Source organism: Thamnophis elegans, chromosome 7 (assembly GCF_009769535.1).
Source record: "Thamnophis elegans isolate rThaEle1 chromosome 7, rThaEle1.pri, whole genome shotgun sequence".
NCBI lineage: Eukaryota > Metazoa > Chordata > Lepidosauria > Squamata > Colubridae > Thamnophis > Thamnophis elegans.
In genome coordinates, this window is record NC_045547.1 from 25,952,027 (window position 1) to 25,967,527 (window position 15,501).

General features: G+C 37.6%; 2 protein-coding genes across 4 annotated transcripts in view; one reads left to right on the top strand and one right to left on the bottom strand.

Annotated features, from left to right (window-relative positions):
- Positions 1-10,577, bottom strand: part of PRDM4 (PR/SET domain 4) — a 19,370-nt gene extending 8,793 nt beyond the window's left edge. The window contains exons 1-6 of one of the 3 annotated variants that reach the window (XM_032220921.1): positions 10,229-10,577; positions 8,685-8,762; positions 7,110-7,243; positions 6,152-6,328; positions 4,931-5,716; positions 3,092-3,241 (exon numbers count right to left, since the gene is read on the bottom strand). In XM_032220921.1, the coding sequence (XP_032076812.1) occupies positions 3,092-3,241; positions 4,931-5,716; positions 6,152-6,328; positions 7,110-7,242 (1,246 nt within the window). In that variant the 5' untranslated portion in view covers position 7,243; positions 8,685-8,762; positions 10,229-10,577. Of the gene's footprint in view, positions 1-3,091; positions 3,242-4,930; positions 5,717-6,151; positions 6,329-7,109; positions 7,244-8,684; positions 8,763-10,213 lie in introns of all 3 variants that reach the window. The other 2 variants (XM_032220920.1, XM_032220919.1) reach the window with 2 other exon arrangements.
- A 3,140-nt stretch (positions 10,578-13,717) lies between these two features.
- On the top strand, positions 13,718-14,326 carry ASCL4 (achaete-scute family bHLH transcription factor 4). The gene has a single exon (XM_032221119.1). The coding sequence runs from the start codon at positions 13,757-13,759 to the stop codon at positions 14,324-14,326; it is 570 nt and encodes a 189-aa protein (XP_032077010.1). The 5' UTR covers positions 13,718-13,756.
- Positions 14,327-15,501: the final 1,175 nt, after the last annotated feature.

Below are 15,501 nucleotides of genomic sequence, written 5' to 3' on the forward strand. Positions count from 1 at the left end.
ACAAGTAGTAGAACAAAGTCAAACTAGAGTCTTGGATTTTAAGAGAGCTAATTTCAATAAACTTACAGAGAGCTTGGGAAGAATTCCATGGAATTCTCAAGGGAAAAACAACTCAAGAAGCTTGGGAAATTTTGAAAAATGAGATTACAAAAGCTGAGTCTAGTACAATACCAATGAAGAAGAAGAAAAATAACAGCTCCCAAAAGAAACCAGCATGGTTGCATAAAGAACTCTCTGACAAATTGAAAGACAAAAAAGTTAAGTATAAACAGTGGAAAGAGGGGACATAACTAAGGCAGAACATCAGCAAATAGCCTGAGCCTGTAAAGATGAAGTGAGGAAAGCTAAGGCTCACAATGAAGAAAGGCTTGCTACAAAAGTAAAAAATAACAAAAAAAGCTTCTTCCAACATGTTAAAAACAAGAAAAATGTTAAGGAAACAATTGGTCCATTGCTGGGAGAAAGTGGTAAGAAGGTGACAAGCAACAGGGAGAAAGCAGAACTATTTAACTCATTTTTTGCATCTGTCTTTACACAAAGAGATAAAACAGTCCAACCTATCAAAACAGCACTACAAAAATCAGATTAGGAACACAAATTGAAATAGGGAAGAAAATGGTAAGTGAGCACCTGTCTACCCTAGACGAGTTCAAATCACCCGGACTGGACAGATTACACCCCAGGGTTCTGAAGGAACTGGCAGATGAGATCTGAGAACCACAACTATATCTTTCAGAGATCCTGGAGCATGGGGGAACTGCCAGAGGACTGGAAAAGAGCTGATATGGTTCCAATCTTCAAAAAAGGAAAAAAAAATAGATCCAGGAAACTATAGACCTATCAGCCTGACCTCAATACCAGGAAAGATTCTGGAAAAGATAATTAAGCAACAAATTAGTGAACACCTAGAAGTAAACAAAGTAATAGCCAAAAGCCAATATGGGTTTGTCAAAAACAGATCATGCCAGACTAATCTTATTGCATTCTTTGACAAAGTGACAAAATTAGTGGACCAGAGGAATGCCATCGATATAGTTTACTTGGACTTCAGTAAGGCATTTGATAAAGTAGACCATAACCTACTACGAGGTAAAGTAGAAGAATGTGGGTTAGATAGCATCACCATCAGATGGATTCGTAACTGGCTGACCAACCGCACTCAACGTGTAGTCCTCAATGGAACTGCATCTACATGGAGGGAAGTATGCAGTGGAGTACCCCAAGGCTCTGTTTTGGGCCCAGGATTCTTCAACATCTTCATCAATGATTTGGATGAGGGAATAAATAGGAAACTCATCAAATGTGCAGATGACATCAAGCTGGCAGGAATAGCCAACACTCCAGAAGACAGGCTTAAGATACAGAAGGATCTTGACAAACTTGAACATTGGACACTATCTAATAAAATGAAATTCAATGGTGAAGAGAGTAAGGTTCTACATTTAGGCAAGAAAAATGAAATGCACAGGTACAGTATAGGTGGTACCTTGCTCAATAGTAGTAACTGTGAGAGGGATCTTGGAGTCCTAGTGGACAACCATTCAAATATGAGCCAGCAGTGTGCAGCAGCTGCCAAAAAAGCCAACACAGTTCTAGGCTACATAAACAGGGATAGAATCAAGATCACGTGAAGTGTTAATACTACTTTATAATGCCTTGGTAAGGCCACATTTGGAATACTGCATTCAGTTTTGGTCGCCACAATGTAGAAAAGATGTGGAGAGTCTAGAAAGAGTGCAGAGAAGAGCAACAAAGATGATTAGGGGATTGGAGACTAAAACATGAAGAATGGTTGCAGGAACTGGGTATGTCTAGTTTAATCGAAAGAAGGACTAGGGGAGACATGATAGCAGTGTTCCAATATTTCAGGGGTTGCCACAAAGAAGAGGGAGTCAAACTATTCTCCAAGGCACCTGAGGGTAGAACAAGAAACAATGGGTGGAAACTAATAAAGGAGAGAAGCAACTTAGAACTGAGGAGAAATTTCCTGACAGAACAATTAATCAGTGGAACAACTTGCCTCCAGAAGTTGTGAATGCCCCCACACTGGAAGTCTTTATGAAGATGTTGGATAGCCATTTGTCTGGAATGGTATAGGGTTTCCTGCCTAGGCAGGGGGTTGGACTAGCAGACCTCCAAGGTCCCTTCCAACTCTGCTATTGTATTGTATTATGTATTGTACAGAAACTAAATAAGGTCAGCGAAGAGTTAGAACTGTGAAGAGATTGGATGTTTCAGTAAATCAATAATTCAAAACCTACCTCCAAACTGATCATAAAGTACATAACAGAGAAGGTACGAGTTCTGGAATAGCCACAATCCCCAAGTTATAAAATCCCTCTTTATTTAGCTACTGTGAATTCATGGCATTCACACACAGAAGTCCAGGCAATAATCCTTCCAAGGGTTAATTGCAGTAACAGGCCTTATCATTCCTTGGATAATTGCCAGGCGAGAGCTTCTAGTCACAAAGTTGTAAATTAATTCCTGTCAAGCTTCTATTTACTCCCCAGCCAGGGAGGGGCCATTCAGCATCCTCGTGTGCCTTTCTTCCCGAGTCGGCTCCTGTTCCTCAGTTGTTCTCCTCTCCTGACAACTCTGCACATACGCACATCTGTAACAGGCCCCAGCTGCTCTTCTTCCCCACTTATCTCCGACTCCGAAAGCAACTGGGTAATGTCAGAGGGTCCTGGCTCTATCTCTGCTTCCGACATAGAGCATCCATCAGAGCCTTCCCCAGACTCCAGGACTGCCCCCAACCTCATCATCCGAGTCTGCCACCAGCTCTGCTGGCAGATCACAACAAAAGTGTTATACAAAATACCGAATGAAAAAACTCCAAACATCTGCATCTGCAATATTCACTGTTTTTTTTTTTTGAATGTGTAAAAATTGCTCAGTAATTGCATACAAATTCACAAAATGATGTGGTTTACCACACAGATATTGCATTGTACTGTATGCTTAATAATAAAGCTCTGTCCAGATTCACATTCTTTCTGCAGTACAATAGTGGCTTTTATTACCCAGCTATTCTATCAAATTGTGTTTCAAGATGAGAATATACAAGAAGAAATAAACAACAACTTACCAACTTCAGGTCCCATAACAGCATGGCGGATATTAAGCTGTTTTGGGAGAGAAAGTCTGGCCCTGCTCTCTATTGGAGTGTCAGAAACAAAAGTCACGGGCCCATGATCTGGACAATCTGATGGGTAAGCCTTGTCGCAGAGTGTGCACCCTGTGAATAAGAAAAAAAAGGTACAGAATGAGAGAATTGTTTCTGTCAGTTGCTATAACACAGGGATCCCCAACCCCTGGTTCACAGCCCTTTGCCTGGCTGCAGCTCATTTGGAACCGGGCCGCAGAAATGGTGGATGAGCATTTGTGAAAGCGGCAACACATACACATGAAACCATCCCCTCTTCCCCCACCGCCACCACATCTCCGCAGGTCCGCCAAAACAGAGAAATTCAGGAATGCTGCTATAACATAAATGCAAGATGAGGGTAGAAAAAAAAACCCACACAATAATATAGCAGTAATAGCAGTAGACTTATATACCGCTTCATAGGCCTTTCAGGCCTCTCTAAGCGGTTTACAGAGAGTCAGCATATTGCCCCCAACAATCTGGGTCCTCATTTTACCCACCTCGGAAGGATGGAAGGCTGAGTCAACCCTGAGCCAGTGAGATTTGAACCGCTGACCTGCTGATCTAGCAGTAGCCTGCAGTGCTGCATTTAACCACTGCGCCACCTTGGCTCTAATATTTATTAGACCTATGCTTATAAAATGTTTGATGCCAGTGTCAAATAAAATATCCCCTTGAAGGGATAAAGAAAATGTACAAATGTTAGCTTTTGATGGGGAACAGGGTTAGAGACATATTATAATATGGACATGAGTGGACAACTAAAACTGGTTAAATATTTTTATGGACTATATTGAGTATAGTCCATATGTTGATTATGGGAAGAAAATTTATTTGCAAAATTGAGATATGGATTCCTTCATGAGGAAAACAGGTCACGTAATTGCAGGGGAATTTTCTTATACAAATACATTATTCTGCACATTTAACTTGCAATTAAGAAAGAATTAGTTTTATAGGAATATCCACTATGGCAGTCCAGCTATTACAACCATAACTTTCTCTCATTTACATGCAGTACTGACTGATGAAAGGTGTGGACAATTCTTTGGTGCTCAGCCTTTCTCATTTTATTTCTTATTTTCTTATTTTATTTATTTACAAGTAAATAAATGAAAATTGGTGTATGTATTTTGAATAATTATAATTAAACATTGAATGTAAAAGCATTCAAGACATGTGAAAAACAGAGGCTTATATACATGCCAATTTCTGTGAACTGAAAGGAAAAAAAGAAGTGAAACTTGATCTCTTCAATGACTGAAACAATCCCCAGCCTCTAGTTTTTGTTTATCTGTATCCATCCTAAATGGGGAAAAAATCTTCCTTTGTAGTCAGGAAAAAGAAAGCCTAACTGGGATATTTATTATATGTAACAGGAACAATTAGTACCTTTCAAATGGTTTTCATTTTAATTGTTACCCTTCATTATAATGACTGAGGTTTAAGTCTCACTAAAACCATGCAGAAGAAGCATTGCTTTCCCCTTGCATCCAGAATGGGTTTTCTCTCTATATTAAGTCAAATTATAATTGGTTCATTTTTGGCTTAATGAGTTATGCCAATTGGGATTTAATCAGGATTAAATAATGGCTTACAGTCCTATGTAAATTCAGTGATTGGTTAAAAGCTTAGCTCCAGTTTTCTGCACCTTCTGTAAACTTTTTCTATAACTCCACTGGATTTTGTCATAAGTACATACATTTAAAAGCAGGATAAGTTAAACTTTTTGAATTAGCTGGAAAATACTGTTTAAGACATACTGTGACACATACTCACATATTGTAAACAATGTAGCCATATTCTCCTTATTGGAATTGGAATCTTCCATCTGCAATGATGATGGCACAAAAGCAAGATTGTCTGAAGAGACATCCACATGATTTTGTCCCATGGCTACTTCCTGGTTAATGGAGGATACTGTCACAGGCTCCAAGCTGAGACCCACTTCATGTAATGAGACAGATTCCAGGGAAGTGAGATTATGTGAGGTAGAAAGCGCAACACTCACAGAATTGCTGCTCATGGCCACTGTATGAATAGGGTCCCCAAGTGTTCGATCAGGCATCCCATTGACCCGGCCTGAAATGTGGTCAGTCTCCATAACAACAGGAAGTTCCAAACTGCTACCATGGATAGGGATGACACCATTATGCCCCACAGTTTCTGAGGCTAAACCACCATCCACTGCTAGAGGCTCATGATTACGGCTGCCATTTGCAATTTGTGAATGATCCCCACCTACATCACTCATCCTAAGCTCTTCAGCCATTCTGTCACTTGAGATTGGACTGGTAACTCTTGAAACACTTTCTATGGTAATTGTTGTATCCAGAGCTACATCATGGCCATCACTGGGATGCAAACTTTGAGTGTTATGTGCGTTCACTGAACGAGAATCCATGGAGACAATGCCTGCTTCAAGACCCACAGATCCATTGGGCTGGTAGGGATCTAAGTCTGAAGGATTATTGGAGACAGATAAAGCTGAGTTACTGTCAACGTTGATATTGTTGGGATGAATACACTGAGGTGGAGGTCTGTCAGCTAAGTAAGATATGAGACCTGAAGAAGAGGAAAAATGAAAGAAAGGGAAAAATAAACACATTGTCTCATACTAACAAGTCAAGTTTTAAATTGCTGAATTCAAGGAAAATCAATTTGCACTAGTGCATCCAATAAACCTAAGGCTCAGTATTTTACACCTCTCATGACTTGCAAATAAAGAGTCAATGTAATGTAAACAATTATTAAGGCACAAGAAAAAGAAATGTACAAGTTCACCTAAATAATTCCAGATCATATCTATTCTTGTAATAATTGTCAAATAAATAAAACATAATTATATATCTGGAAGAGAATGTTCAACACTATTTACCTGTAAAATGTATATACTGTTATCTATTCAATTAAGGCTTTGTAACTTAATAAAGTGTTAACCATTGCCCTATATTACTGATGCCAAGATTTGAACAAAGTCTATTGTGTCATGCTACATACCAGGTAGGATGTGTCTAAAGTAGCTGCTTTCTAGATGAGGGTAAGGTGGTGGAGGTAGGGTATAATTTCTTTCTGGTATACCGCACATCACTCCTCGATCTCCAATGCCCATTGGAAGCATCAGAGACAAAGCAGACGGTAATGAGGGCCCCAAATTTGGAATTGCAACTGGTAATCCTAATAAAAAACAAAATAATTAGTCTACAACTGATCAAACATTTGGGGAGACTGGATGCACAGAGATTAAGACTGGAAATTTTATATAAACAACGCATGGAGAATATGAGAGGAGGTTTAAAAGCTTTATCTAGAATACGTTATATTGTGATTGGATGATTTTAGGATGATTTAATAGAATGTTATCAGATAATCCTATTCTAGATTTTGTATATTATATATAAAAAGATGTAAAAACAATTATAGTCAAATTAATGTTGAGATATAATAATCGTGATATACATGAATATATGTGAATTCAAAATATGTGATTTGATATGAAAAACAGGTGATGACTATGGAAGAGATGCATGGAAATACTGTAACCAACTGACACACTTTCTACAATTTGTAATCGAAGATGGCTTTTTTATTTTTATGTTTGTTTGTCTTTGTTCAAAAATAAATAAAAATTGTTTAAAAAAAAGACTGGAAAGGTCATTAGAGAATTCGATTTCAACTCAAATGGAGTAAACACGACTTAAAACATACAATCACTTTTGTTCACAGTATTCTTACTGTGTCACATTTATATTGTGAGTTGACACGGACTTTTTTGTAATAATTGAAAGATGCTCGGTTCTTGAAAATTACATCTAAGACCCAGGTTGTAGGCAATAGCAAAACACTGAGGAAAAAGTATTAAAGCAAAACCGAGTTTCCATGTCACACCATCTCTTAATTTGAGCAAAGAAATAAACACATCAACAAAATGTCTCTTTATCCTAACTTGATATATTACCTGGTGCTGATATAGCACTATGGGTGGGTGAGGAGGTCAAAGCTATGTGATTTCCTGCAACAGCCAGGGCATTGCTCACAGAAGAAGCTGCCAGCTGTTCCATCCCCACAGGGCTCAGACTCATTTCATTCATCCTAAACAAAAAAGGGATGTTTAAAATGTACACAATAGTTCAGGCAAGCATGAGTTTGGCATTTAACAAACATAGAGAACACTGTAACAGGTTTCTACCACTTTTGAATGATGACAAGGGGCTGCACTCTAACATGGAAAGTCAAGGGAAAAAACTAAATTTATTTAAATAAGTAATTTCAATACTATTAATAAATATAATCAATGTCATGAGTTTACTATCTCTTTATATATTAAAACTTAACACTCTCTGGAAATTTCTGGAGAGGTTTTAGGGAATGCACATCTGGTATAGAAAAATAGATCATGCTGTTTTGCTTTTCTTCTTCCACTCCCTTTATCTTTTCTATTCCTCTAGCATATTTAATAAAAGACTCCTTTAATAAAAGACTTCTTTAATTAAAGAAGCTGAGGTGAAACTGGGATAGAGTCAAAGAACTGAGAAACAGGGTGATTCAAGATTGTTTATCAATGGGAAACCAGACTGCAACACAAATGGTATAGTATTACAACACTGCAAAGAAAAAAATTAGCTGTATTCCGATTTCAAATAAAGTGCAATGAGACAAGAAAAAATTGACTGAGATTTTAAAATATGTTCATACTCTATAAAAGCAATCTGCAATTCCAAATCAATTAAATGTGGACGTTCCCATAAGTTAAAATCTTTAAGAGTTTGCTAATGTTTTAATTTCTCATGTTTCTGTGCGCTTCCTTAAAGATTACGAAAACTAAACTGTAATAAATTCAGTACCAGTAATACCTGTACCAGTAATAAATTCTGTATTAAATATAAATCATTGATTTAAAGAAAAACCATTTAATGGGCACTGGCTGCAACAGACATTTTATCAGGGCATCCCTCAACATAATAGACAAGTTCATTAATCCAAACAGTTTAGATAAGATACTTACATCTACATAATGTACATTGTGTCATGGTTTTACACAATTCATGTCATTATATTATCATACAAATACTGTACATCACTGTGATTGACATTGTTCAAGTTAAATGGATATTTGGGAATTAACACTCCACTCCTGAATGATCTGTTAAATCTGTAATTTTCAAAATACTGCAGGCATTAATTCACCAAATCACAGCAATTCCAAAAGCAGTTTCTTGCTTATAATTCTTACATGTTAACTGTCATCTTTAAAATGTCACTTGATTATTTAAAAACTAAGCACAAATAAAAATCACATACTTTTTAGACTGATTGGAACTATAATTACTTTAGAAGGAAAAGATATTTGTGAATTTTATCCTTATTAGTGCCACACATTAGAACCCACTGCAAATTAGTTGTACGTCAGCAAAACACTTGTAACCCTGATCATTATCTAATCAGAGTTAAGCATACAGAAAAATGTTTTTTCTTCCCGTCTTTGTTCATTTAATGAATGTTTAACTCATTTATGCTTTTAATTGACACTTACTCTGATCAACATTGCCTGGATTCACACAACAGAAACACAAGAACTATGCTCTGAATCAGTCCTTTTTGAGCATACCTCCTATTTGAAAGAAAGCAAGTTAACAGCAGTGATTCCCACAGGCAAAAATGGACCTCTTCCAAAGAGAAATAATTTTGTTGCAACAAGCATGAATCAGTATTATAATTTGACCAAATTAAATACAGCAATGTAGATTCATCCAGCCAAAGCTAACAAACAGTAAACCAGTAGAGATGTACCCCCAAATTTTCTCAGACGCCGGATCCCACTCCCAATGTCCACTGTCTCTTAGAGACAGATTATTTTCTTTCTTCCTTTCTCCCCACCCCTCTATTTCTTTTCTAAAAAAGGACTTGTCCTTTTACTGAATACAGAGAAGCACAGGCCCCGAGAGGTATAGTTTAAAAAAAGAACCCCAGTTCAGGCCTCAGCTCTACAATGGACATATTTTGCCATCATTTGTGTACCAGATATGAATAAGAGCCCCTTGTTGTGTACCATAACACTAGAGAATTCTCAATTGTCTCAGGCCCTTTTCTACTTGATGGCCATACATCATGTCAAAATTCAGTCAGAGTTTGTGGCAACTATATAACAGTAGCAAAGAGAAATGACAACTAGCATCATCCTGCTCCGCCCACACATGAAGAATGTTCTTCTTTGCTGTAAAAAACATAATTGAGTGGAAAAAACTCAATTTATCAACTCATTTTCTTAGACCTGAGTTTGTGACTAAATCTTCTTTCAACTACAGCTTTCATTTACAAAGAGAATAATGCTTGCAGATAGAATATGAAGATTTTATATTTCCCAATCTCAACAGTGCCTTCTTACAACATTTTTAGCATTCTTAGTATGGGGATAGACAGATCACTTCACTTACAGTGAAATGGAAGAGTTAATACGCTGAATAGGATCACTGCTCCAGTTTACACTGTCTTTATCAATATCCTCATGAGGTATTTATACATCAATATCAAGAATAAAAAGGATTAGTCAATCATATTTTATATGACAGTTCAATAAAATCTGACTGTATTTCTACTGCTTACAGGTCTTTTCAATTTACATATACTTTGGCATGTATGTATGTATGTATGTATGTATGTATGTATGTATGTATGTATGTATTTTATGTCACAACCCCTGGTATGCCCAAATATGGGAGGAAGCATGCATGGATGCATACATACAAACATACATACAAACATACATACATAATTTATTCACAAAATAACAGCAGCTGCTTAATCTTTGAAGAAAACTGGTTCACCAAAGCCAGACATTGTTGATCTTCATTACCCAAATGGTTACCTTTAAAGCAATGTCTGCTGTTTAGATGCAGAATAATTTATGATATGCATAAATTCCTGTTTCCCCTCAGAGTGTAGTCATTCATGACAGAACTCTAGACATGTTCAGAGACACTCACCTAAAAACTGAGGCATCAGAAACAGATTTCTGGGATAAGCCCCAGAATCATTTGGTCATTTATACGAAGCCATACCCACATGCAATGATCCCACCTGGGATGCATCAGCCGGCGAGGCCGGGCCTACGAGGGCCCGAGTGGCGACGGCCTTCTTCTTCTCCTCCACATCTGGTTCCTCTTTTCCAGCTTTTGTCCTCCAAGCACCTTCCACCGCCGAGCTTCCAGCATCAGTCTAAGGCGGACCTAACAACCTCCCGCAGCACCTGAGCACAGGCCCCGGACACGCCACCGCCCACCGCCGGAACCAAAATCGCCTCATGAGGTACCCGCCGGACCTCGGAGAGAGAAGAAAAAAAGGAGAGGCGGGGGACAGAAATAATTAGACCACCAACCGCGCAGAGCGCCCCCCTCCGGAAGGGGAGATTGTGCAGCTGTGGACAGGCTCCTCCTCTGGAGAGGGAGGGGGCGGGATCAAAAGCGGTACAGAGATCACTTCCGGTTTGTGTCCTGATACTGGAAACGCCCCCTGCCGCTGCTCTTCTCGCTACTAGTCCATCCTCCCTTTGCTGTAAACGCAGACGTGATGTCCTGCCCGCCGCTCGCGTAAACTTCGTGTTGTGCTGGCCGGCAGATTTCTGCTGGGTTTTGTCCTCAGACCTTCGTTCCCAACGTGGTCGGCGCTGCCTAGAATACAGAAAACGTTTTCTGACGAAATCTGCGCAATGTAATACTACGGTTTAAGCTCCACTGAAAGTTACTGGGAGTTAAACCGGCAGTCTGGTGTGTTCTTTAGAACAGAGTTTCTAAAACGTGGCGGTTTTAAGATGTGCGGACTTCAACTCCCAGAATTCCCCAGCCAGCTTGGATGGCTGGGGAATTCTGGGAGTTGAAGTCCACGCAGCTTAAGGTTGCCAAGATTGAGAAACACTGCATTAGAGTACAAATCAAAGTTATATGTTATTTTAAAGATATGAAAGTCTTAGTTCTATGATGTAATTAAAATGGTTTCTACGGTTTTTCTATCACATAAGACCCCAGGACACCTTAGCTAAATTTCATTTAGTTTATATGCTATGTTAATTGTTATAGCAAAGGCTGATTGCAATTAAAGAAAGTTATTTTTTACAATTATCCTGTTGTTTTTGTACCAAATTCAGTTATAATAACAAAGGATGGCTTCAGCTTAAGAGGAATTGGATTTTTTTAAAGAAAAATACTTACATTGGATAGTATTATATTATAGTCTCCTGACATAGAACCAGGTGCTGAATGTGCTTTTTAGATCCAGAGTGCAGTCAAACTAAAAGGGCAGATCAGAAAGCCACAACCCAACGGTTTCTTGCAGAAATATTTTACAAAGATTACAATAGTATAACTAGCTACCTTGACCGCCAGTTTAACTGAAATCACCACCCAGGATAGGAAAAACAGTTCCCTCCTTCCTCCAAGAAGAGTATGTAGTTGTCAGGAAAAAAATCCACTACATGAGGGCATGACAAAATGTCTATATCTCTCTCTTCTTATAGCTAAAAGGATAGTGGATTTCTCATAGCAATGTATAATGAGGCATTCAAGCTTCCTGGAGCTGAGTTTCTTTGCATATTATGATCAATTATCTCACATGCATACAAACTGCATGCTTTATTTACAAAATCTGCCCATTTTATTCAGAATCAAACAGCAGTTTCTCCCTGAATGTGGTTTTGTCCTGTTGTAATCTGGACCTGCTTGTCCTTGAAGTTTTATGTGTATGTATGTGTATGTATCTATGTATGTATGTGTATGTATGTATGTATAATATATAATTATGCTGCTGACTTTGTAGTCAGCAGCATCTGCATAAAATGATGGCATATACATGTTTTCATAATAATTTTGCCATTACTCTGTCCTGCCCTTTCTGTGGATACCATGCCTTTTCTGTAGATCCAAGTAGCAGAAATTTCAGTTGGACTCATAAAACAATTTTTTTTTTTGGTTAAACACTACAAGGATTTCACCCCAAAAAGAAAAAAAAATAGAGTAATCCATTAAAAAACTGTGAATGAAGCATTGGCAGCATTGGAACAAGGAAATAAAAGTTTATTCTTCCAGTTCTATATTCATTTCCATGTGGAGAAAAGGGAAATAGGAATGGCTTGGGGGAAACCTAAAGAGCTAAGGATATCTTTTTAAAAAGGGATAAATAAAAAATACCTACCTAGAAACTGAATGAACTTGCTTAGGTTAGTATCAAACACAATTACATTTATCATATTTTCTTATATTACAGTTTGAAGAACAAATCCTATCGCTTTTTTGTAAGCAAGATAGGACATGTGCAATAGGATACTTTATTCTGTGAAATATATTTGTTTTGAAGTGGAAAATGTTTACATCTCCTTTTACTTCATGAACAGTACCATTCTTAAAGTCTCCCAAGTTACAACATTTTCAAACAGAATTCATTTCTTTTCCTGAAAAGATTGAAATTGCTTTTTAAAAAAACTAGGAAAAGTGTATTTTTAAATGTGGGGTAGAACTCTGCCATAAGCAATGCATATAAAACAAGGAATGATTATACTGGAACTAAATTGATCAATTTAGTAGTGACAATGGTGCACATAATTTATATAGTATAATTCGAAGTAAAGATGATTGCTCCAAGACTCATTATAATTCACCAGAGAGAACAAGGGGGAATGGGTTGGGAAATGGTTAAATGGAAGAAGAATAAGATGCCCTTATTACAGTTGCATATGTTGAATTTAACAAATACCTTCTTTTACTGCTGCACACATCTTAAAGAATGCTAGACAATTCCTACCAACCATGTTTGAAAATACCCCTCATCTGTCACACTCTCAACCACAAGGGAGCACTCTTTCTCTTAATAGTCTATATCTCACACTTCTGCACACATTTACACACACACACGGACATACACACACGGACATACACATCACATCATAACTTGTCAGATGAAGTTTAAGTCTGCAAACTTCTATTAACTGACTGATGCCATTATTTTAGGACAGCGGAAGCTGCAAAACCTGCCCTCATGCTTTGGATATCCATAAAGAAAGCCCTTGGCTAATTTTTTCAGCTGACAGGAGATCCTAGATTCTTGAGGAGAAAGAGGTGGAGCTTTGGCAACTCTTGTCAAATGCCTGCAAACTTTTCAAGTTATCCATCCTTTTGGAGGCAGGTAATATCAAAGGACACTGAGGATTACAGTATGTGAGAAGTGTTTACAGCCTAGAAGATTATTTACGTTTGGTTTTATCTCTATAGTCACACATCCAAGCTTGAAGAAAAGAAACACGGGAACCCTCTCATTATCTTTTGAAATATGAAGATCAGAGGAAAACCTGGGTTTAAAGTGTGGAGTGATGCTCCTAGAAGCCTGCTTATAAATTAGAAGGCATCCTGATTCACTAATAACAGACTAAGGAACTGAACTGATACTTGGATAGAAGAGCGGAATCTCAGGGTCATTTTTACTGCCATGGACCTTAAGCCAATGCCTACTTCTCTGATCACCACCAATTGTGGAGCAGAACATCTGACCTATTTGACCTCTCCTTCAATGGATAAATTCCAGAAAGCCTATTCTGGAATTTGACTCTGAATTGCTTCTAAGATGGGAAGTAAGAAAGATGATGGGCTCTTGAACAGGATCTCATGTTCCGGACCAGCATCTCTTGGAAGCAGTCATGTTACCGGCTCTCATGGTTTACCACTCCGAGAACCATTTGGCATCCCTCTTCCTTTTGGACAAACGTACTGGGACCATCAACCTTACAATGGATATTCAGGAAGATTCTCTTATTTACCCTTTTCTGGGTATGTGGGAGTTTATGACTACTCATTTGAGCCTGCTTTCATTCGGAAAAGAAATGAGAGGGAAAGGCAGCGAGTTCGTTGTGTAAATGAAGGCTATGCACGCCTCAGAGACCATCTTCCCAAAGAGCTTGCTGAGAAGCGTCTCAGCAAAGTGGAAACTTTGAGAGCTGCCATCACTTACATTAAACACCTCCAGAATTTGCTGGAATATCACCCTTTAGGAACAAATAATAAGACAGCCATTCCAGCTACAGATGCATCAGGAGTTTCTGGTCCTAGTTTAAGAAGAGAATGCAACAGTGATGGAGAATCTAAAACTTCATTGGCGTCATCTCCTTACAGTGAATTTGAGGACGTTTGTGGTTAGGAAAACAGTCCATAGAAACAAATCACATAAAGACCATCAATCTCTTTCCAAGCCCAAAATTTCCAATCTTTCATGGACACCTGGAAGACAAAAATTCATTTCTAGCAGAATGGTAGAAAAAGATATTGAGAAGACTGTTTCCAGTATGAGTCATTCTTGGCAATCTTCAGGTGTTTATGTAAGAAAAATATAATATAGTTCCTAACATTTCTGTATTTATGTTATTGAATATTTTATGACTGTGCTATCAGTCATAAAATTGGAAACATTGACTTGTAATTTTTGTCTTGCTTTGGTTTAGTTAAAGATAATAATACAATCAAATGTGGTTTCCCCCCTCTCTTGTAATAACGGTGCTTATTAAGACACTGTCCAGGTTTAGTGGCCACTGGACAATAATGTTGTAATTAATAATAATAATTAGCAGAGCATTATCTCTAAATAAAGTAAATTATATTTACACCTCTGGGAATGTTTTGAAACCTGGGATTAAGTCACAATTATGTTGACTTTAATGGGATTTAAATTAAATTGTTTTGAAATTGTTTAACAGTTTACAATGAGAGTACTGTCATCATATTTTAGGGTTTGCATTTAGGATGTGCTAGATTGAAAAATGTGAGCAGACCTTCATTTTTGTTAATATGTGATTTTAATATGTGATGTTAATATGTGCCAGATAATGGTTAAAATAAATGAAATGTGTTTCGCTGTAATTTCATTTTAGGTAGCTCTAATGTAAGAATGAAACACATTTTTTTCTGATGTTCTTGTCTTGCTTATTAATAACCAACTTATATGTTCATATAAACTTAATTACTATGGCATTTGGGTGATGATATATGTAGGTTTCATGTGTATACATACTAATGGGTCAAAATAAAATGAGCAAAATAAATACAGGCACAATAATGGGGGATCTTCAAAATGCCAAGATGATGAAAAAATATGGGTAAAGAAACGATTGATACATAATTTCAGTGTGGTAGGGAAGGGAATAAAATCTAAAAAATACAAGATTTGAATGACAAAGTTTGCACTTATCCCCAGATTTGCAAACAGTATTTTTGATTGGATTTAGAGAATAGGTGCAAAACTTAGTTGTACTTACTAAGCAAGAGCAATCGGAGTCTGTCTTAAAAAGGGAGGAGGTGTTGCTCCATGCATTCCCGTTA